The 23492-nt window shown below is 47.7% G+C and overlaps 1 protein-coding gene across 3 annotated transcripts in view; it reads left to right on the top strand.

Moving 5' to 3' along the window:
- WDR76 (WD repeat domain 76) overlaps positions 1-22682 on the top strand; it is a 286518-nt gene extending 263836 nt beyond the window's left edge. For 2 of the 3 annotated variants that reach the window (XM_073569001.1, XM_073568999.1), the window contains 2 exons: positions 19153-19203; positions 21062-22682. In XM_073569001.1, coding sequence (XP_073425102.1) covers positions 19153-19203; positions 21062-21308 — 298 coding nt within the window. In that variant the 3' untranslated portion in view covers positions 21309-22682. The remainder of the gene's footprint in view (positions 1-19152; positions 19204-21061) is intronic. The other variant, XM_073569000.1, reaches the window with a different exon arrangement.
- Positions 22683-23492: the final 810 nt, after the last annotated feature.

Below are 23492 nucleotides of genomic sequence, written 5' to 3'. Positions count from 1 at the left end.
GAGAGGTCAATATGACATAAAATAACCCAAAAGTGACACCACTCTAAAAACTGCACCCATCAATATGCTCAAAACTACATTCAAGAAGTTTATTAACCTTTTACGTGCATCACAGGAACTGAAGCAATGTGGAAGGAAAAAATTAACATTTAACTTTTTTTGTCCAAGAAGTATCGTTTCTCCTTGCAGAGAATGACTAGAGTTCTCCTCTTCCTCTCTGAAGAGACAATTTGCATATTTCCCAGAGGAGCATTGCGGTTTAAGTCTCCTCATCTCGGCATGCTTAGTATGTCTTTCTCCAACTAGATCACACGCTTTGCACTGACGAGTGGCAGTACCCCGAAACAGTGTCTGCAAATTGAGATTCTGGTTTTGGCTTTTATCCTAAGTCATGTAACAAGGCTCGTTAACGGGTCGACATTGACTTTTAGGATTGCTACTTCCAATAGGTGGCACTAGAGTTCTACTCCTCTTCCTCTCGAGGAGACAATTTGCAACTTTTTTTTTTACAAACATTTTACTTCAGAACCAATTTTTTTTTATTTTCTCAAGTGGAAAAAGAGAAAATGAACCACAAAATTTGTTCTGCAATTTCTCCTGAATACGCTGATACCCCATATGTGGGGGTAAACCAGTGTTTGGTCGCACGGCAGGGTTGGAACAGAAGGAGCACAGTTTGACTCTTTCAATGCAGAATTGGCTGGAATTGAGATCGGATGCCATGTTGCGTTTGGAGAGCCCCTGATGTGCCTAAACAGTGGAAACCCCCAACAAGTGACCCCATTTTGGAAACTAGACCCCTTAATTAACTTATCTAGATGTGTGCTGAGCACTTGGAACCTCCAAGTGCTTCACAGAAGTCTATAACGAAGAGCCGAGAAAATAAAAAATATTTCTTTTCCACAAAAATTATCTTTTTGACCCCAAATTTTTATTTTTACAAGGAGAAATTAGACACCCAAAGTTGTTGTGCAATTTTTCCTGAGTACACCCATACCCCATATGTGGGGGTAAACCACTGTTTGGGCGCACGGCAGAGCTCAGAAAGGAAGGAGCACTATTCTGCCTTTAGGCACGCTGACACGATGTGCAATCCAGCATACAGTATAAACCACAGCTCTGTCTTCAAAATCAGCAGACTGTTCTCTGTAGTCTAACTTGTTTATTTGTGAAGAGTATATAACATGCGTGGTAAAACTACAAGGAATACAAATAACATGCGTAAGTATTGGGCAGATGATCACAGCTAACACAATCACAGAAGTGTACACTGAGATGCAAACATTACATAGGAATACATTAGTTTATGATTACATTTACTGAACTGGCAACTAAAGGGTTAATGACATCTCTTGGCTGCTAGACAGTAAATAACACCTCTCTGAATCACTGCATTGCAAGAAAACACTGACTCTCACCAGATATGCTTTAGCCGGGTAGTGACTCAAGTAGAGAAGTTGCAGGAAAAACAAAGGTTAAGCAGAAGGACAAAATAACATGTGCATCCTATGAGATCCACAGAAGCAAAATGTCCCTTCTTCATCCCAGAATACACTGCTTCGTTCCCACAAAGCATTGCTTCAATCCCTCATGCATTGCTTCTGTTAAAGGCACAGACTATATAATGCTATAAAAAAAACACTGCTATAAATTCAGCCACCACTAAATGGTGCTATAATTAACCCAGCACAAAATACAAAACATTCTTTGCCCTATTAAGAGGGCAGAACAGAGCACCGTTTGACTTTTTCAATGCAGAATTGGCTGGAATTGAGATTGGACGCCATGTCGCGTTTGGAGAGCCCCTGATTTGCCTAAACAGTGGCAAAACCTCCACAAGTGACACCATTTTGGAAACTAGACCCCTTAGGGTGAGTGCAGACAGTGCAGATTCAGCTGCGGATTTTTCCGTGCGGATTTGCAGGTAAAATGACCTGCGGATTCCCCTGCATTTTGACACCTGGACAATGGTACAGGTGACAAACCGCAGCGGAATCCGCAGAAAGAATTGGCATGTGCACTGCGGTTTTTAAAAGCCATTGCATAACATTGTACTGTACTCTGCTTGCGGATCCGCAGCAGAATCCGCACCGTGTTCACATACCCTTAAGGGACTTATCTAGATGTGTGGTGAGCACTTTGAACCCCCAAGTTCTTCACAGAAGTTTAGAACGCAGATCAGTTAAAATAAAATCATATTTTTTCCTCAAAAATTTTTTAGCCCGCTATTTTTTATTTTCACAAGGCTAACAGGAGAATTTGGACCATAAAAGTTGTTGTGCATTTTGTCCTGAGCACACTGATACCCCATATGTGGGGGGAGAACCACTGTTTGGGCGCATGGGAGAGCTTGGAAGGAAAGGAGCGCTATTTTGGAATGCAGACTTTGATGGAATGTTCTGCAGGCGTCATGTTGCGTTTGCAGAGCCCCTGATGTGCCTAAACAGTAGAAACCGCACACAAGTGAGCCCATTTTGGAAAATAGACCCCCCCCCCCCCAAGGAGCCTATCTAGATGTGTGGTGAGCACTTTGAACCCCCAAGTGCTTCACAGAAGTTTATTACGCAGAGCCATGGAAATAAAACGTTTTTTTCCTCAAAAATGATTTTTTTTAGCCCACTTTTTTATTTTCCCAAGGGTAATAGGAGAAATTAGTAGTTGTGCAATTTGTCCTGATTATGCTGATACCCCATATGTGGGAGAAAACTACTGTATGGCTACACGTCGGTGCTCAGAAGGGAAGTAGTGACGTTTTGGAATGCAGGCTTTGATGGAATGGTCTGCGGGTGTCATGTTGCGTAAAGCCCATGATGTGCCTTAAACAGTAGAAACCCCCGACAAGTGACCCCATTTTGGAAACTAGACCCCCCCAAGGAGCTTATCTAGATGTGTGGTGAGCACTTTGAACCCCCAAGAGTTTCACAAAAGTTTATAACGCAGAGCCGTGAAAATAAAAAATCATTTTTTTCCCACAAGTGATTTTTTTAGCTCCCTTTTTTTTTATTTTACCAAGGGTAACAGGAGAATTTAGACACCCAAAGTTGGTGTGCAATTTGTCCTGAGTACGCTTATGCCCCATATGTTGGGGTAAAACACTGTTTGGGCACACGTCTGGGCTCGGAAGGGAGGGAGCACGATTTGAATTTTTGAATGCAAAATTGGCTGAAATCAATGGTGGCGCCATGTTTCAATTTGGAGACCCCCTGATGTGCCTAAATAGTGGAAACCCCTTAATTCTAGCTCCAACACACCCCTAATCCCAACCCTAATCCTAATCCCTAATCCTAATCCCTAACGCTAATTCCAACCCTAATTCTAACCCTAATTCTAACGCTAACCCTAATGGAAAAATGAAAATAAATATATTTTCTTTTTCATTATATTTCCCTAAGGGGGTGATAAAGGGGGGGGGGGTTATTTACTATTTTTTTATTTTGATCACTGTGATAAACTCTATCACAGTGATCAAAATGTACGTTCAGTGAATGAATGGATTCTGCTGGCCGATGCAGGAGGGCCCGAGGACCACCGTGAGGTATCGGCGGGGATCGGGGACCCTGTTTCTCTCTCCTCTGATATGCGATCACATCAGAGGAGAGAGAAAGTTAATGCAAAATCGTGGCTTTTTTTTTTGCAGTCGCCGTTATACGGTTAATAACGGCGGTTGCAAAAGCGGGGTCGGTAAAAACCGACTCGAATCATGTTCTCTGGCGTCTCGGCTACCACCAGCAGCCAAGACCCCGGAGAAAATCTGATTCTGGGGGGCGCTATACACTTTTTCCACAGCGCCATGAATTCACGGCGCTGTGCTTTAAGTACCCTTAACTACCGCCGTTAAAAGGCGTATTGGCGGTCGTTAAGGGGTTAAAAAGGTTGTCCACTGCATTCTGTAGCACCACCGATTTAAACCTTGTAATGAAGTATTTTTGTAAATACCTCTTGTTGTCATCTGTGCCTGTGAGTGGTGCTATTGCTGACCTCTTACTCGGCATCAAGTGACCCCGGGTGCAGCCACCTCTGACATGCGCTGATGTCACGTCAAGTACCAGAATGCCTTACATCACCCGGGCATGACCCAGTCGCGCACACCCTTCCTGATTGATTGAGCTGTGGGCGGAGTTTTGCCGCACGTCACGGCCCAGTATCCAGCGCATGCTTATGGCTAATGAAAGCAGAAGAGAGCGGGAAAACACACACTGAATACTTGGTTGTGACGTGCGGTGAAACTCAGCCCACAGCCCAGTCAATCAATAGGGGTGTGTGCAACTGAGTCACTCCCAGGTAATGCAAGGCATTATGGTACTTGACGTAACATCAGCTGCGGCTGCAGCTGGGGTCACGTGATGCCAAGTGAGCAGTTAGCAGTAGCGCCGCCACAGGCGCAGATGACAACGAACGGTATTTACAAATATACTTCTTTGCATGGCTTAAGTTGGTGGTGGCATTATGAATGAAGTGGACAACCTCTTTAAAGACCTGGCATTGAGAACTATCATAGACTTCAATAGAAAATGGACCAAAAGTTAGACTTCCTGTGTACTTACCTATAAGTGTTGTGTTTCATATACATGTCTGTCTTCCCAAGTCGATCCCAAAAGATAACTGGTACAAAAGAAAATTGGAGCAGTTGTCTTTTACAACCAATCAGATTTCAGCCTGTTTAGGTTTATGAAATTGAGATAACTTATCTGATTGGTTTCCATGCGAAGTAATGTCACTCTTCTTTCTCCTTTTCATGAGTTTTAATAAATGTATCTTCTTATGTGAACATTAGCACCAGACTTGACCCAAGATGTAAAAGGGAATGCGTCATCACAAAATGATTGATCTTTCTTATTAATAGCATTGCGAAACACAAAACAGTAGGTATACACCTTAACACTAGGTAGAAAACAATGTTTTTCTGCTTCTTGACGTGTTTTCTCCTTCGTCTCATTGGGGGACACAGAGACTGTGGGTGTGTGCTTCTGCCGTCTGGAGGCTGACACTAAGTATACAAAAAAAGAGTTAGCTCCTCCTCCGCCGCATACACCCTTGCCCCCAGACCGGGCGTAACTCAGTTTTTGCTTAGTGTCTGATGGAGGCACACGCAGTCTGGAGCTCCAGACTAGGTTTTTTTTTTTCCTTTCTTTGAAGATAAGACAGGGGCGACGGATCCTATAGAGAGGGTCCGATCTCCCCAAATCATCAACGGGCGACCACGTGTGAGTAGTCCTCCACGTGTTTTCTCTCCCGCACCGAGGGACACATCTGGGACTTTTCCCCAGACAACCATTTTTCTTTTTTATTTTGTAAAGAGGGGCAACGCATCCTGATGAGAGGATTCGATTTCCCCATGAACTACAACGGGCGAGCACGTGTGAGCGATGGGCGATCCCCAACGGACTCCACGTTTTTGTTCCTCTCCTGCAACGCGGGATTTCAGGTTGGCCCCTTCCACCCCTAGGTAGTGACACCAGGGGTGCAGTTGGAGGCGCAGGTGAGCCAGGGGATCGAAGCATCCACCCCCAGTAGCCTCCCCCTCCCCGCCCAGGGATGGGGTTGAGAGCACCCCAAGAGAGCCCCCCCGGCGGCCAGGCTCACCTTTTGTTTGTAGGGGCACCCCCCAGAACGGGACCCTCCAGAATGCGCCGCGGGGCTGTCTGTTCCCCCGCCCGACGGGGTTACTTTCGGGGCCCGACTCTCTCCCCGGTGGAACCCGGTGCGAGTAGTGCCACATGCGGAGTGCGGCAGAAGTCCCGCCGGTGGCCGCGGTCCCCGCGGTATGGGGAGATCCGCAAGGCCGCATGAGGCCTGCCCGCCCCTTCCGGTGGCAGCCGGAAGCCCCGCCCACTGACTTCCGGCAGCCCGGGGGGCGCGGCGGGCGCGCAGTGACCGGGGAGCGCGCGCCCTCCTCCCCCTCCTCGCAGGTCCCTGCCGGAGTACGGCTGAAGCTCCACCGGCGGCCGCGGTCCCCGCTGTATGGGGAGGGCCGCGAGTTCCGCGCGAGGCCCGCCCGCCGCTTCCGGTGGGGGCCGGAAGCCCCGCCCACTGACTTCCGGCGGCCCGGGGAGCGCGGCAGGCGCGCACAGTGACCGGAGGCTCCCGCCCCCCTCCCCCTCCTCGCATTTCCTCGCCGGAGTGCGGTCGGAAGCCCCGCCGCCTCTCTCCAAAGTGCACCGCAGTGCCCCCGGCGAGTAACGGCACGTGAAGCAGCTCGTCCACGTCTCAGAGTTTTCGCTGCGGCCAGAGCACCCCGTGGAAGAGGTGGGACGTTACCGGTGGGTGAGTGCAACCCCGTTTCGAGTGCCGCACTGGTTGTCAAGGAAGGGGTTACCCTCCTCCTCCTACCCTACCCTGCAATATGTCTGGCAAAGGGAAAGCTCACTCCTTCCTATACGCTGTTTGCGTTTCCTGTGGGGTCAGGCTGCCTAAGGCGCAGCCGGGTAAATTTTGCGAAGCCTGTGAGTCGGAGCGAGCCCAGGAGCCCCCCATTGTTGCAGAGCCCAGGGGTCAGGACCCCCCAGAATGGGCAGTGTCTTTATCGCATTCTATGATGTCCCTTACGAAGGCAATTGAGTCCCTTCGAGGCCCGGGCAGGGTCAAGGATGGTGGTCTGCCAGCGGAAGACAGCTCGTCCACGTCTCAGGACCCTTCGTCCGTTAGGGGCCGCTCCAGCACCAGACAAGCTCATGGTAAGAGAGCTCGTTCTCCGTCGGCCGGGCCCTCTGGGGAGTCGGCGGCGATTTTTAGGGCATCTCGTTCCCTGTCGCCAAGCTCAGGAAGCGATCAGGACGAGGGCGAGGAGGAGGAGGAGGAAGCCTGGAATCCAGAAAGCCTGTGATACCAGGACTCGGTGGACAGCCTCATTGAGGCGGTCAACCAGACTTTAGAGATCGAGGATGATGTGTCCACGGCCTCAGGTCACAAGGTCTCCTTCAAGAAAACCAGGCGTCCGCATAGAAGGTTTGCCACACATCCGGAGTTCGAGGAGCTAGTCCAGAAACATAGGGAACACCCGGATAAGCGCTTTGCAATGCAAAAGGCGCTGCAAGCAAAGTATCCGTTTCCTCCTGAACTCCATAAAGGGTGGGTGGAGTCGCCAGTAGTGGACCCACCGGTGTCACGTTTAGCATCAAGATCGCTATTGTCGATACCCAGCGGTTCTTCTATTAAGGACCCAACTGATCGCCTCATAGAGGGGCTTGCCCGCTCAGTGTATGAGGCAGCAGGGTCGGCTCTGGCCCCCTCCTTTGCGGCTACCTGGGTGGCTAAGGCCATGGTTTCATGGGCAGACACTCTGCATAGGGCCCTCCAAGACAGGGATCTGCCCGCGGAAATCTTGGAGGTGACAAATCAGATATCAGGAGCGAGTGATTATCTCGTCGGCGCCGCTCTGGATGCGGCCGAGTGTTCTGCTGTGGCAGCAGCAAATGCGATCGCCGTAAGGCGAGCATTATGGCTGAGATTATGGAAAGCGGATTCTATCTCTAAAAAATCCTTGACCTCATTGCCTTTTCAAGGCAATCGGTTGTTCGGTGAAAAGCTTGATAAGCTTATCTCAGAAGCCACAGGGGGGAAGAGTAGTTTTCTACCGCAGCAGAAAAGTTGGCCGGCATTCAGGCAGACGCAGAGGCGTTTTCGGCCCTTTCGTAGCTCCTGGAGGTGGACTTCGGCCAGGGCATCCACCTCCGCAAATGATGGTCAGATTAGAGAAAGGCAAGTTTCTTACAGGGCCAATCCGCTGGGTAGAGGCCGAGGCCGTTTGCCCAGAGCGAGAGGGGCCAGATCACAAAAGCCTCCAGCAAAATGACTCGAGGCACTTCGTACCTACGGACGACAGAGTGGGCGGACGCCTACTAAGGTTCAGCCACGTTTGGGTCGCAGTGGCACGCGACGCTTGGGTGGCAGAACTGATATCGTCCGGGTACAAGATAGAGTTTGTCGGACTCCCGCCACGCCGTTTCTTCCGTTCCCGGCTCTCCGGAACAGAATCGCAGGCGGAAGGTCTGTTGCAGGCTATAATGACGCTACAGCGCAACGGGGTCATTGTCCCAGTGCCGAAAAGCGAAGAGACGCAAGGTTTTTACTCCAACCTGTTTTCAGTCCCCAAAAAGGACGGGACAGTAAGGCCAGTACTGGATTTAAAGATCCTGAACAAGTTTATCAGGGTCAGGCGATTCCGGATGGAATCCCTCCGTTCGGTCATTTCAGCCATGGATCCAGGGGAATTCCTGGCCTCGATCGATGTGCAGGATGCATATCTACACATCCCGATTTTTCCTCCACACCAGAGGTTCCTGCGTTTTGCGATCGGAGGGCGACATTTCCAATTTGTTGCTCTGCCCTTCGGTCTGGCCACTGCCCCCAGAGTCTTTACAAAGATAATGGCGGTGGTTATGGCCATCCTGCATGCTCGGGGCATAACGGTACTACCCTACCTGGACGACCTTTTGGTAAAGGGGCCGTCGTTTCAGGCGTGCCAGGAGAATGTCGGTATCACTCTGGATACCCTGGCCCGCCTAGGTTGGCTGATCAATCGGAACAAGTCGTCCTTGGTTCTGGCTCAGAGAATCGTATTTCTAGGCATGGTTTTCGACACCTCCCAGGGGCTGGTGATCCTCCCTCAGGACAAGGCGCAAAGGATCAAACAGGGGGTACGGAACCTTCTTCAGCCGGGCTCCAGATCCATCCGGTACGGCATGAGTGTGTTGGGCAGAATGGTGGCGGCGATGGAGGCAATCCCGTTTGCCCAGTTCCATCTCCGTCCGCTTCAACATGCGCTCTTGTCAGCATGGGACCGAAGGCTGCTTTCCCTCAATCATCGGTGCAGTTTGTCTCCACCGGTCCGACGGTCACTCCAGTGGTGGACTCGCGACTCGTCTCTGGTTCAGGGGAAACCCTTTCCCCCGGAACAGTGGTTGGTGGTGACGACCGATGCAAGCCTGCAGGGTTGGGGAGCAGTTTTCCAGAGTCACACAGCCCAGGGGCGGTGGTCCTTTCGGGAGGTAATTCTCCCGATCAACATTCTGGAGATACGGGCAATACGATTGGCCCTGCAACATTTTCAGCGTTGGCTGACAAGCCGGCCGGTGCGCGTTCAGTCGGACAATGCTACAGCGGTAGCGTATGTGAACCATCAGGGGGGCACGCGCAGCCAGGCAGCCATGCGCGAGGTCGGGGTGGTACTGCGTTGGGCCGAGAAAAACCACGTGGTAATTTCAGCGGTGCACATTCCGGGAATCGAAAACTGGGCGGCGGATTTTCTCAGCCGACAGGGGGTCGCGGCAGGGGAGTGGTCCCTGCACCCCGAGGTTTTTCAACAGATCTGCCAACGGTGGGGGACACCAGACGTGGACCTTATGGCATCCAGAGAGAACGCCAAGATTCAAAGGTTCGTCGCTCGATCCCTCGACCCGCAGGCAATCGCAGCAGACGCTCTGGTGCTTCCGTGGAGCCAGTTTCGGCTCCCGTACTTGTTCCCCCCGCTACCTCTGCTTCCAAGAGTCATCAGAAAGATAAGGAGAGAGAAGGTTCCAGCAATTCTGCTGGCCCCAGACTGGCCTCGGCGGGCCTGGTTTGCAGATCTGGTTCAGCTAGTGGTGGGCGTACCCTGGCGTCTCCCAGATCGGCCGGACTTACTGTCCCAGGGGCCGATCTGCCATCCGAACTTAGGGGCCCTTTGTTTGACGGCGTGGCCATTGAATCTTGGCTGTTAACACAGGCAGGATTCAGGCGCGATGTGGTGGCCACGATGGTGAGTGCCCGAAAGCCTTCCTCGGCGAAGGTATATCATCGGACTTGGGAAGTTTTTCCGTTGGTGTAGGGATCGCGGAGTGGCTCCTCTGGTTTTTTCGATCCCCAACGTACTGGCTTTTCTGCAGGCAGGGCTGGACGCGGGATTGGCTCCAAGTTCGCTCAGAACGCAAGTCTCGGCCCTGTCGGTGCTTTTCCAACGAAAGGTCGCTTCGATCTGGCAGGTTAGGACGTTTATGCAAGGGGTCGCACATTTAGTACCCCCCTATAAGGCACCGATGGAATCATGGGACCTGAACTTAGTGCTCAGGGCCCTTCAGGAGCCTCCCTTCGAACCGTTACAAGAAGTCTCCTTACCTTACCTGTCCAGGAAGGTCGTTTTTCTGGTAGCGATAACATCTATTAGGCGGGTTTCGGAGCTGGCGGCTTTATCTTGTAAACCGCCGTTCCTGACTTTTTATAAGGATAAAGTAGTTTTAAGGCCAGCTCCCCCCTTCTTGCCGAAGGTTGTCTCTGCATTCCATATCAACGAAGACATTGTCTTACCCTCGTTTTGCCCGGCACCGGTGCATAGGGTAGAAAAGGCATTGCACACCCTGGATCTGGTAAGAGCCCTTAGGAGGTATGTGACAAGGACAGCGCCATTCCGCCAGACAGACTCTCTATTCGTGATTCCAGAAGGGCGGCGGAAGGGACTCGCTGCGTCCAGAGCGACTTTGGCCAGATGGGTTCGTCTGACAGTCCAAGAATCATATCAAATCAGTGGCACGCCGGTTCCGGCAGGGATCAAGGCACACTCGGCTCGAGCAGTGGGTGCCTCATGGGCACTGCGACACCAGGCTTCAGCGGAACAGGTGTGCAAAGCAGCTACCTGGTCCAGTTTGCATACGTTTGTCAAACATTATAACGTACATACCCAGGCATCCTCGGATGCAAGCCTGGGAAGAAAGATTCTCCAGGCAGCAGTTGCGCACCTCTAATCAGGGGCGCAAAATAGCATGGATTGGGTGAGCTAAGATCCCGCCCAGGGACTGCTTTAGAACGTCCCACAGTCTCTGTGTCCCCCAATGAGACGAAGGAGAAACATGGATTTTTGTGAGTACTCACCGTAAAATCCTTTTCTCCGAGACGCTCATTGGGGGACACAGCACCCACCCTATTAGCCAGTTGGCATCTGTTTATTTTGAATTATACAAATCCTTATGTAAGGATCAGGGTGGTCCCTTTTTCAGACGTATAATTTCTTGCCTGAGTTTAAGGCGCGTTCTCCTACTGCTTATGCACTAAACTGAGTTACGCCCGGTCTGGGGGCGAGGGTGTATGCGGCGGAGGAGGAGCTAACTCTTTTTTTGTATACTTAGTGTCAGCCTCCAGACGGCAGAAGCACACACCCACAGTCTCTGTGTCCCCCAATGAGCGTCTCGGAGAAAAGGATTTTACGGTGAGTACTCACAAAAATCCATGTTTTTGTGCCGTTGCATGAGGGTGTTTGGTGGTCCCTGTTGTCTGTCTGGTCCCCTCGTTATTCACTTAATTAATGGTGGATCCTTCCTAGTCACCACTGATGACGTCCTCACAGGAAGATTAATTAATGGAGACCCTGGCTTTACTTGTGACCAGGGCGTAACTTTTTTTTTTGTATCCAGAGTTGCCTGCTATCCACCCAGTTCTTTTGCCTGGTTCAGGTTGGATCGCAGAGCAGGTTCGTTATCCACTCAAGTGCTTTTCGTGCATTTTTTCTGAGTCCTTTATTTAAAATAAAAGCAAAACACACTTTTCCTTTTTCATTTAAAAATAACAGTTATTCTCACCTAACTTCCATCCCACAGAAGCCCTTATCTCCTGTAATAAAACAACCATATCCCTCACCTGTTTGTCGTTTCGTCTCATGCCGTAATCCATCTACTGCGGGTCACTAAGGCTGCGTTCCCAGCTGGGCCCCTGAACTGCAGTGATCTCAACATCATGAGAAAAAGACAGCGAGTTCACCGCAGTTCAAGCTCAGTGAGTTCACTTGGGAACGCAGCCTCAGTGACCCACTGTAACCTTGATGATGTCCCTGCTAGTCACTGATGCTGCGTTCGCAGCAGCTCATTCCCCAGTGGTTCTCAGCCTCGACGATCGAATCTTGGCACCGTCCAGGTTGAAAACTGTTTATCCCAGACATGGATTATGGCGTGGGACAGAATGTTAGACAGGTGAGAGCTATGGTTGTTTTTATTTCTGATTTATTACAGGAGATGAGGACTTCAGTTGAATGGGCTTTAGAGGAGTATAAGGCCATGTGCACATGATGCATTTTTCCTGCAGATCCGCAGCAGATTTTACCGCACAGAAACGCTGCAGATCCGCAAAGTGATTTACAGTACAATGTAAATCAATGCAAAAAAAAAACCGCTGTGCAGACGCTGCAGTTTTTTCCGTGTGGTTTTTGTGCAGTACAAAAAATGCAGCATGTCACTTCTTTTGTGCGGTTTTCCACCTGCTCCATTCTCCAAATCCGCAGGGGAAAACCGCACAAAAACCGCTGGAAAACCGCAATAAAAAAGGAGGAAAAATGCAGGTCATTTGACCTGCGGATTTCTTCAAATCTGCGCAGAAAAATCCGCAGGAGGAAAATCTACGTGTGCACTTAGCCTAAGTGTCTGTCGTTTTTAAATAAAAAATGAAAAGTGTTGTTTTTATTTCAAATAAAGGATTTTATTCTGGCTGTGTGTTTATTTACAATATAACTATAGGATTAGTAATGGATAGGTGTCTTATAGACGCCTCTCCATTACTAACCAGTGGACTTGATGTTACCAGACAATACTAAGGTGACATCAACCCCACAAATATGAACCCCACTTGCCACTGCCACAGGGCAACTGGAAAGAACCGGGCAAAGCACCAAAATTAGCGCATCTAATAGATACGCCATTTCTGGGCAGCTGCAGGCTGCTATATTTAAGCTAGGGGGGCTATATCCATGGCCACTTACCAGCCTGAGAATACCAGCCCCCAGCTGTCTGCTTTAGCTTGACTGGTTGTCAAAAATGGGGGCTCCCCATCATTTTTTTATTATTTGCATTTAAATAGATAAATACTGTGTGGGGACCCCTATTCTTGATAACTAGACTTGCTAAAGCTGACAGCTGAGGGTTGCAGCCTGCAGCTGTCGGTTTTGCCTGGCTGGTTTTCAGAAATACAGGGGAGCCCCACGCAGGCAGATGCTTAATACTCCCATCAATCGCCACCTGCTCTCACTGTAAGGCTATGTGCACACACTGCGGTTTTGCTGCGGATCCGCTGCGGTTTTGGCCGCTGCGGATCTGCAGCAGTTCTGCAGTGTACAGTAGCATGTGTGATTTACAATCTGCTGTGCACATGCTGCGGATTTTTAACTGCGGAAAAGCTGCGGTTTTGAATCCGCAGAAAGAAATGACATGTCACTTCTTTTCTGCGGATTCTGCTGCGGTTTACCATCTCCTCCATTGTAGAGATGATAAACCGCAGGGCAAAACAGCAAGCCAATCCGCAGGTCATTTTACCTGCGGTTCCGCAGATACAAATCCGCAGACCAATCCGCAGCGTGTGCACATAGCCTTAACAGTTGAATACAACTCTTTCCATTGTCCCTTGCAGTTCGAGCAGGGGACAGTGATGTGACCTGTCTTCAGCACCCGGCGCCGGGGGACAGCACTAACTGTACCCCTGATTCCCAGGTACATGTCACACTGATGACACACAGATATCTTACGTTCTTACGTGAGCACTTGTGCGGGGAACGTTTTGCAGACCATGCTGTTTTCAAAAAATGGACATGTCAGCGTGTTTTGCCAATGGACACACGATCCGTGAAAACACACTCACATGTGCGCACAGACCCATTCACTTGAATGGGTCTGTGTGTGTAAGTCTCCGGTATGTGTGGAAACTCACGCATGTATTGGAAACGCTGACGTCTGAAAGAGCCCTAGAGCAGATTTTTCGACAGCAGACTCCACCTTATGATTTACCTTTTGTGTTGTCCTGCACCAGCAAAGTCTTTATGGCCTGGACTCTGCATATTCATCACAGCTTATCTTCCAAGGCCACTTAGAAAGAACTTCTAAATCTTTCTTCTTTGTTTCTGTTAACCTCTTATGCCACTGTCAATCACTGATGTGTCATTAAAGCGGAATGATCCTGCGCAAGGGACTATGGGTTGCTATGACATTTGGGAGATGACTGAAGAAGAAACCTGTCATGTGAATTCTCCAGTGACATTTAGCTTTAAGCTGGGCATCTGTAAAATAGTAGTAAAAAAAAAAAAATTATAACAATTCAATTCACTCCACTTTTTGCTTGTTAATTAATGAAATTGTTAAAAACAAAAATGCGTTTGGGATCACCACATCCATAAAAGTCTGATCTATCAAAGTATAAAATTAACAAACCCAATTGAACGCTGTAAAAGGGACCAAAACCGAAACGGCAAAATTGCAGGTGGTGGAGGGGGGGGGGGGTTGTGGTATCAACGAAATTGTACTGACATGATGTTGTCAGGGCATTTTCGCTGCACAATTTATGCTGTAAAAATAAAATCCAAAAAACATTGACTATATTACGGTTTTATTTCACTGCACTTGCAATTTATTAAGTTATTGGCCATTTTCTCTTTGTATGGTAAAATGAACTCGTCCTGCAAACAACCAGATCTAAATATGTCTGTAAAACATTTTTAAAAAAGTGTGGCTTTTTGAAAAAGGAAAGGAAAAAATGAAAATACTAAAATTTGCTGTGTCCTAAAGGGGTTAATTTACTTTTTTTTTTATCCATAGCCCTATCTACAGTGCCTTTTAAAAGTATTCAAACCCTGTGAACGGTTTTAGCTTTTTCACATTACAACCACAAACTTGAATATATTTTATTGGGATTTCATGTGATATACCAACGCAAAGTAGCAGGTATTTGTGAAGTGTATAGGAAATAATACATGGGTTTCTAAATATTTTAAAAGTATAAATCTGCAATTTGTGTCATGCATTTGTGTTCAGCCCCCTGTAGTCTGATACTTTGTGGGACCATCTTTCTCTGCAATTACTGCAAGTCTTTTGGGGTATGTCTCTACTAGCTTTTCACATCTAGAGAATTATGTTTTTTCCCCATACTTCTTTGCAAAATAGCTCTCGCTCAGTGAGTCTGTGAACAGAAATTTTCCCTTTTTGCCACTGATTCTCAATGGCAATCTCATGAATATGCTTTGCTCTAAACCAGCGGTCCCCAACCTTTTTGACCTTGAGAGCTACATTCAGCACTGAGAGGGGGTCACGAGCAACATCCTGCTCCTGTCCCCCTCAATGTAGTGTCAACCAATGCCCAAATTACGGGTGTAATGATAACCGAAGATTTTCCACAGAAATCACTCCAAAGCAGTACACTGAGATCCAGGGGTTCCCACAATACCCCCATTCAGAATTCTCCCATGAAGGACTCCCAGGGGTGGATTAAGGGTAGCCAGGGCCCGGGGCAGTTCAGACTCTGTGGGCCCCCCTCGTCACGTGACGGGGTTCACGAATCGTAGAGCCACACTCTACATAGAGAATAATGGGGCCTCCAGCACCGACCTCCACCTGCAGAGCCACACTCTACATAGAGAATAATGGGGCCTCCAGCACCGACCTCCACCCGCAGAGCCGCACTCCACATAGAGAATAATGGAGCCTCCAGCACCGACCTCCACCTGCAGAGCCCCACTCCACATAGAGAATAATGGAGCCTCCAGCACCGACCTCCACCCGCAGAGCCCCACTCCACATAGAGAATAATGGAGCCTCCAGCACCGACCTCCACCCGCAGAGCCCCACTCCACATAGAGAATAATGGAGCCTCCGGCACCGACCTCCACCCGCAGAGCCGCACTCCACATAGAGAATAATGGAGCCTCTGGCACCGACCTCCACCCGCAGAGCCGCACTCCACATAGAGAATAATGGGGCCTCCAGCACCGACCTCCACCCGCAGAGCCACACTCTACATAGAGAATAATGGAGCCTCCAGCACCGACCTCCACCCGCAGAGCCGCACTCCACATAGAGAATAATGGAGCCTCCAGCACCGACCTCCACCTGCAGAGCCCCACTCCACATAGAGAATAATGGAGCCTCTGGCACCGACCTCCACCCGCAGAGCCGCACTCCACATAGAGAATAATGGAGCCTCCGGCACCGACCTCCACCCGCAGAGCCCCACTCCACATAGAGAATAATGGAACCTCCAGCACCGACCTCCACCCGCAGAGCCCCACTCCACATAGAGAATAATGGAGCCTCCAGCACCGACCTCCACCCGCAGAGCCGCACTCCACATAGAGAATAATGGAGCCTCCAGCACCGACCTCCACCCGCACTCCACATAGAGAATAATGGAGCCTCCAGCACCGACCTCCACCCGCAGAGCCGCACTCCACATAGAGAATAATGGAGCCTCCAGCACCGACCTCCACCCGCAGAGCCACACTCCACATAGAGAATAATGGAGCCTCCAGCACCGACCTCCACCCGCACTCCACATAGAGAATAATGGAGCCTCCAGCACCTACCTCCACCCGCAGAGCCCCACTCCACATAGAGAATAATGGAGCCTCCAGCACCGACCTCCACCCGCAGAGCCGCACTCCACATACATGGCTGCTCTCAGTGCTCTGTGCTGTGCGCACAGGACCTGTGATGAGGTCACAGGAGGGGAGGAGACAGGGGTCACATGATCGGGGGCCCTGACACCTTACCTCCTGTGATCTCATCACAAGCCTTTGCACGCTACCAGCAGCACCAGCGTTCACGCTACTTGTAGATGCTGCTGGTAGCAGAGCACATAATGCCGCCCCCACGGTCACTCACTTTTAGGTGGGGAGAAGATGGAGTGCCATTGCAGCAGCCAGCAGGAATGTGGTGGGGGCCCCCTTAGAAGCTCTTGTGGTGGGGGCCCCGGGGCTGAAGCCCCGCCTGCCCTCCCTATAATCCGGCCCTGCGCGGTGGCAGATTATAATTGGGCAATTTACTGGCCTGGGCTGTGGGCCCCTTAACCCCACTGGGCCCGGGGCAACTGCCCAAATTGACCTCATTATAATCCGCCACTGAGGACTCCCAACACACTGTCGCATCCTGCTTCAAGAACCTCCTATAACAGGTAGTACCATCCTCCAGCGTACCATACCGAAAACATCTCTAAACCCCCAAGACCAGTGTATGTGCATCCAGATCTGCTCTTCTTTGCAGGGCTACTCAAAAATTCACCATTTTGAGATGTAATCTTCAAACCTGTTTGCTAGATATGGAGCTAATGCACCAAGCTGGTAGACAGTCGCGAGCCACAATTCATGGGACCGCGAGCCACATGTGGCTCCTGAGCCACAGGTTGGGGACCCCTGCTCTAAACCATTCCATTATAGTTCTGGCAGTGTGTTTAGGGTTGTTGTCCTGCAAATCTACGCCAGAGTTTCATTTTGCCCCATTTGGTGAGGCCTCAGAAATGGAGTTTGAACAACCCTGGTTTTGTGAATACTTTCTGAGTTTGTCAAAATATTTCAATTCCCTGATGGCATTAGAGCCTATGGGTGACTTGTATATTGTAACAGATGCATAAAAAGTGATAACCAACACATACCTTGCTCCTGTTCCCCCTGCTTCAGCCTCCGGAGCACTGACTTTCCACACAGCAGAAAAGATGTAGTGACGTCCTCGCCTCCACTGTGTCAGTCGCACACGCTGATTGGTGAAAGAAGGAGCCTGCAGTTCCAAACCCCACTAATGTATTCACAGTTATCTGAATCATGTGGGTGCAGATAGTGGTGATATTGAAACGCGGTCAGCAGATGGCTTTGCGTGCAGCCTTTGAACACTGTTTTCAGACCTTTGTCTGTCTGGATTGGAACAGCCGAAGGGACAGATGTAGCCCGTGAGCCACACTTTACCCAGGTCTGATCTAAACTATTCTATTGTAGTTCTGGCATTATGTTTAGGATTGTCCAGCTGGAAGGTGAATCGGCGCCCCAGTCTCAAGTCTTTTGCAGCCTTTAACAGGTTTTCCTCTAGAATTGCCGTGTATGTAGCTCCATCAACTCCGACCAACTTCCCTGTCCCTGCTGAAGAAAAGTATTCCCACGGCATTATGCCACCGCTATGTTTGACACTGGGGATGGGGTTTCCGGGATGATGTGCAATGTTAGTTTTCCGCCACACATACAATTTTTGGGATAAATGCAAAACGATACTTTAGTCTCCTCTAACCAGAGCACTTTCTCCACTTGTTAGCTGTGTCCACATGGCTTTTTGCATGCTGGACATCTTCTGGTTTGCTTTAAAAAGTGGCTTTCTTCTTGCCACTCTTGCAAAAAAAGGCCAAATTTATGGAGTATACGACTAATAGTTTTCTTGTGGACAGATTCTGACTATGGTCCTCTTTTTCCTGTTTGTGTCACCTCTCCTCTCTGTGCCTTTTTCATGCATTTCCATTTGACGTTTGCTTTTTTACATCAATAGTTGTCCACTACTGGACAACACCCTAAATACTAAGTGCCACAGACAAAAAAGGAAAAGCGTATATACAGCCTGGATCTACACAGATCCAGTGGTATCGTCCGTACTTTATCTCCAAGCTGTCAGGTGGCATTGTCACATGAGCACAGCAGATGATCAGTGGCAGATCATGAGTTGCTGCCCTCAGAGATTCGTTAGATGGAATAGTAAGGGTATGTGCACACGGTGCGGATCCGCAGCGGATTTGGCCCTGCAAATCCGCAGCGGATTTGGCCCTGCAGATCCGCAGCAGATTCTGCTGCGTTGTACAGTACAGTACAGTACCATTAAAGCGTATGGAAAATGAAAAACGCTGTGCACATGCTACTGATTTTCTGCGGATTTAAATCCGCAGCATGTCAATTCTTTGTGCTGATCCGCAGCCTTTTGACACCTGCTCCATTATATAGGAATCCGCAGGTGTCAAAACGCAGGGGAAATCCGCACAAAATCCGCAGGAAAAATGCAGGTCATTTCACCTGCGGATTTAGCCAAATCCGCAGGGAAAAATTGGCAGGGTAATCCGCACCGCATGCACACACCCTTAACAATGCCACCTGACCGCTGGGAGATAATCAGCACCCTCTAATCAGCTGCAGCCTTAACACAAGTCTAACAAAACTCTGAAGGCTGCAATCCATCATCTGCCACTGATGAGCTGCACTGCTTACATGACATGATGGCATCTGACTTTTTGAAACACCGCGCCATCTGTGTTTCAATGGGGCTGGTCTGGGTGGTGAGGATGTTTTTGTTTTTTATTTTGTATGTGGCACTTTAGCATGTAAGAGAGAGTTGTCTGGTAGTGGACCACTCCTTTAATGTACTTCATTGTAATAATGGATTTCGATGCAAAAATGTGATTTTTATTGTCTTTTAGGATTTTTAGAATTATGTACATGGAGAATACGTATCCTGTCACGTCCATTGGGTAATGTATGAGTCCTTATTATGCGCAATGATAGTTGGATGCCATCAGAATTTTGTGGCTATTAATATGCAAGAGTGTTTTTAGAGAGGGCAGAAAGTAGTTCAACTTTGGACCGTTAGGTTAGGGCTTTAAAAAAAAAAAAAAAAAAAAGCTACGGTAACTTTTTTATTTTCATTGTAATGCTTCTGAGCGTGTGAAATGAAAAACTGGACAGCTTTGCAGTTATACCCTCCCATCTTTCCTCTACTCCTTTCTAACCTGCTGATCGTCCATTATTACAAGTAGAAGACAAATATAAGACAGTATGTTCCGACTGTAAACCTAGTGAGAGGTGAATAGAATCACGTGTAAAAGGGTAGGATATAATGGGGACAAATAGAATGTGTTCATTGACAGGAAAAATGGGCAAGTGTAAGGATCTGAGTGACTTTAATCTTTATTTTTGCAATTTCATTTTTTTCTAAGCCCTATAGTTTTTTACTTTAGTTTGTTTTTTAGTCGACGTAGCCGTATGAGGTCTTGTTTTTTGTGGACAAGTTTTAGTTTTGAATAACGCTATTGCTTTTACCACTGAAAAATGGGGGGAGAGAGAGTCAGGATATCATAACAAAAAAGGCGAAGAAATGCAAAAGCGCAGTAATAATTGCTCTATAATCTTCTATGCAGCATGGGTATAGGAACCATTGAAGGAACTTGATATAAAACCTGCTCTGAGGTGTTAGCGCAATCTAGGACGTTAAGTCAAGAGTCAATTTCAGTCACTCATCTCCTTCTGATGGGGATGAGAAAAATAATGTAGTTTCTCCAGGTATCACCTGTAATCGCGCTGTTAAGGACATCAAGTCAGGGATGTGTAACTCTTTCAGACATTTTTTTTTAACATTTATAAATGTGACACTTGTCTTCTGTAGTGCTGCAGAAAAATCCGGGAAAATTGCAGTGAATGAATTGTATGTGATCGGGCCCTTACGATGTGTGGCCCCTAGAAAAGCGTCTGTCTACGCTGCTCAACAAGCTTTCTAGTAGGGGCCTGGGTTGAGCTCTTGGCAGATGAGGACAGGTCAGAACCCGGTGTGCCCATTCTATGGCAAACGCTATGGACAGATTAGCATCTGGGAATGTAGATTTAATCTGGTTTTCCCTGAATTTAGAGGTCTTTTCCCTCAGCTTGTTCTGAGAATCTCCGTATCCGCAAGTTATTGAGGTAGATGCAATTTCCTCCACTTTCTGGGTCCACATATTAGAAAGCTTTTTCCAGAATTGATAGCATACCCGTCACCGGAGCAGATGTGTCTTCCCCTGTGTATATCCTGAATTCACTCTCCTTTGCCCACTCCCGGAGATTTTAATCTGGTCTCTGCAAACCAACATCTATTTTCACCTCGTCTATCTTGCCGGTAAGCGAAAAAGTGGAGGCTTGAGTAGCTGATAGTAGTTGAGCTATAATGTGAGTTTGGGTTCCTCCGATTGCGTTTTCCCCCACCCCCCCACTCTGGCTTCCTGCCCCATCTCGTCTACCTCTTGTTGTTCTGAGACCTTGGCGCCACTTTGTGAGGCAGACTGTGCAAATTCTCAAAGCTTTGCCATGCATTGTTGTTTCTTGTTCATCGTTTTGCTCATAAGACTCTAGGTCCCGACCCTTGGGTGCTGTTACAGCCCAATTACATCAGGAGCATAGATGGTAAACTGAGTTTATTGTGGCGCTCTCTGTGTGTTCGTGCATGCTGCCTGCTGGCCACGCCATCACCGGTGTGATTAATTATAGTTGGATGATAATAGAGGTTTTGTTTTTTTTGTCTCAAATATTAAGTAATGAATGGTGAGGTTTCCTAACCTGGTGCACACTCTTCTTTCTCAGATTTAAGGAAGATGCTTCACATTTCCGCATTCCTGCTTCCTGGGACCGAAAACAAGAAAACTGCTTTGGACAAGGAATCAAAATCGATCATAAAATAAATATTTTTCACGTGAATGGACAACTTTTACACACATTTTCCTGTACTCCTCTTACGTCTCAGCCTTCTGCTTGTGCCTTTCATCCCACTAGAGACCTGATGGTTGCGGGGACAGCGACTGGACAAGTATGTGTGTGGAAAAAAATTTAAACACAAACCGGATGCCAGTAAAAAAACACATTTTTGTAATAACTTTATTGGAAACTGATGGTAACCTATTAATAAGGACATAGGTGTTGTATTACTTTTTTGCACTTTGTTTATTGTTGTGAGGCTAGACTTTCAGCTAGTTTACAGAGGAGGGGACAGAAAAAAGTAGGAGGATCGGTCTTCATATGGCTTGTTTTGACGGTTGTAACTCGAGTAACACACTGGTCTATATCAAAAATGTTTTCATGGCGGTGTTTGTTTTTATGTGGTGCAGCAATAAAATAAATTCTCAAGTCACAGGTGAACATTCCTTTTAAGTAGTGATGAGCAAGCATGCTTGTGTGCTAATAATCGACGTGCTAGAATAATCTGTCGAGTCGCCATGGCTGCATGTGTTGCAGCTGTTGAACATAGTATTCGAACATGCCGAACACACACAATTAACTCACGAGCACTGATAACACCTTAACCGAGCACGCTCGCTCATCACTACTTTTAACCCCTCACCAACCTATGACATACTACTAGTGCATCATATGTCGGCTCCCTGACTTTAATGTGGCCTCAACAGCTGAATCTTTGCTGGCAGATGATTGTTGTAATGTTCAGTCGTCATCTGCCTGTAACAGCTGTGCACTGATGTGTTGCTGTGTCAGCCAGCGGTCTGCTATAGCCCCCCCCCCCAGGCCTGTCCTGATGGTACTCCTGTGCAGGGCCGGCCTATGGTTGGCTTTCCTAGGAGACCATGATTTTGTAACTATACAGCATTATTTTGGCATTGTTGTATAAAACACAAGGGATCAGACTGTTGCAGGTTCCAGTCCCATAGGAGAGCTAACAATACAGTAAAAAGAAAGTTTTTAAAAATCTGAAGAAAAAAAAAATTTAATGGTTAAAATCATCCCTTTTCTCTCATTTAAAATTCAGAATTTAAAAAACACACGTGGTATTATTTTTGTAAAACGCCGACGATCCATACAAATATAAAATTAATTAACCGGATCAGTAAATGGTATGAGCACCTGCACTGCGTTTTTTTTTCGGCTTCAGCAACACTTTAAAAAAGATACAATAAGAGGCGATCAAAGCAAATTGTTCTCCCCACTACATTACATTAGATTCTAAAATTGTTTTAAATGGTTAAGACAGAGTTTAATTCAAAAGTGCAACTCATCCAGTTAAGTAAAAGCCCTTATTCGGCTATGTTGATAAAAAAATAAGTTATGGCTCTTGGAGGGGGGAGGGAAAAGCAAAAGCATAAAAATAGGAAAATAGCCATGAAAGCAAGAGGTTAAATTCTTTGTCATTCTTTTATCTGTTTTGTTTTATGGTTAATATAATGTGCCTTGTGTATTAAAACTATATGAATCCTTATGGCTATTTGCATTAACTTATTTTTACATATTCCACCCATCTTTTGATGGCCAAACAGCAACCAAACAGGGAAGGAGCGTCAGCTCACCATAGTAGTGTTCACTGCTGTGGCTGGGAGACATCACGCGGAGACGCCCCCGGCAGGGCTGATCCTCTGGCGATGAAAGTGTAACTTGCCCGTTTCAGTGTGATGCCTTATGGTACCATGAATAAGCCATCATTAGGTTATACTGTCCCTGTGGATTTGCCTGCATTTCTCTGCCTTTAATATATTGGAATATACGTTTTATACCGATCGTCGCTGGACGATCTCTTCCTTGCTGATCTTTTAATGGCGACTTATTTAAAAAAAAAAAAAAAAAAAAAAAAAAAAATTTGTGCAAATAATATGCATTAAAATGTTTACTGTAATAATTTCCAAGTACAATTTTGCAGACGTGCCTCCAATCCCTAAAACGCACCGTGTTCACAGGTGCATGCTTGATAAAGGAGGCGTTCCCCCGAAATATAGCCTGAGTCAGTGTGTTGTGAACTAACTGCTTCTGCGTCTGCTATATCCCTAGGGAAAACAAAAAGCAAAAAACACAAATATCCTGAACTAAAAAGTAAAAAATATACTGCAAATAATGCATAAAGGTAGTAATAATAAGGGTATTTAGTAAACATAATTTTGATCAAAATAATGTACAAGCCATCCTGCCACGTCACGGCAACCCTTGTGGGACAGTCCCTACTCTAGTATTTAAAACCTTTTCACTTGCCAAGTGGCGTGAATGTGAATAAGGGTCGAGCGGCTGAACCACTAGTAAC

The sequence above is a fragment of the Dendrobates tinctorius genome, unplaced genomic scaffold (assembly GCF_039654945.1).
Source record: "Dendrobates tinctorius isolate UK_male_01 unplaced genomic scaffold, ASM3965494v1 ptg000022l, whole genome shotgun sequence".
In the NCBI taxonomy this organism is placed as follows: Eukaryota; Metazoa; Chordata; class Amphibia; order Anura; family Dendrobatidae; genus Dendrobates; species Dendrobates tinctorius.
The sequence above is the reverse complement of the archived record's forward strand: the minus strand, read 5'-3'. Positions and strand labels throughout refer to the sequence as shown.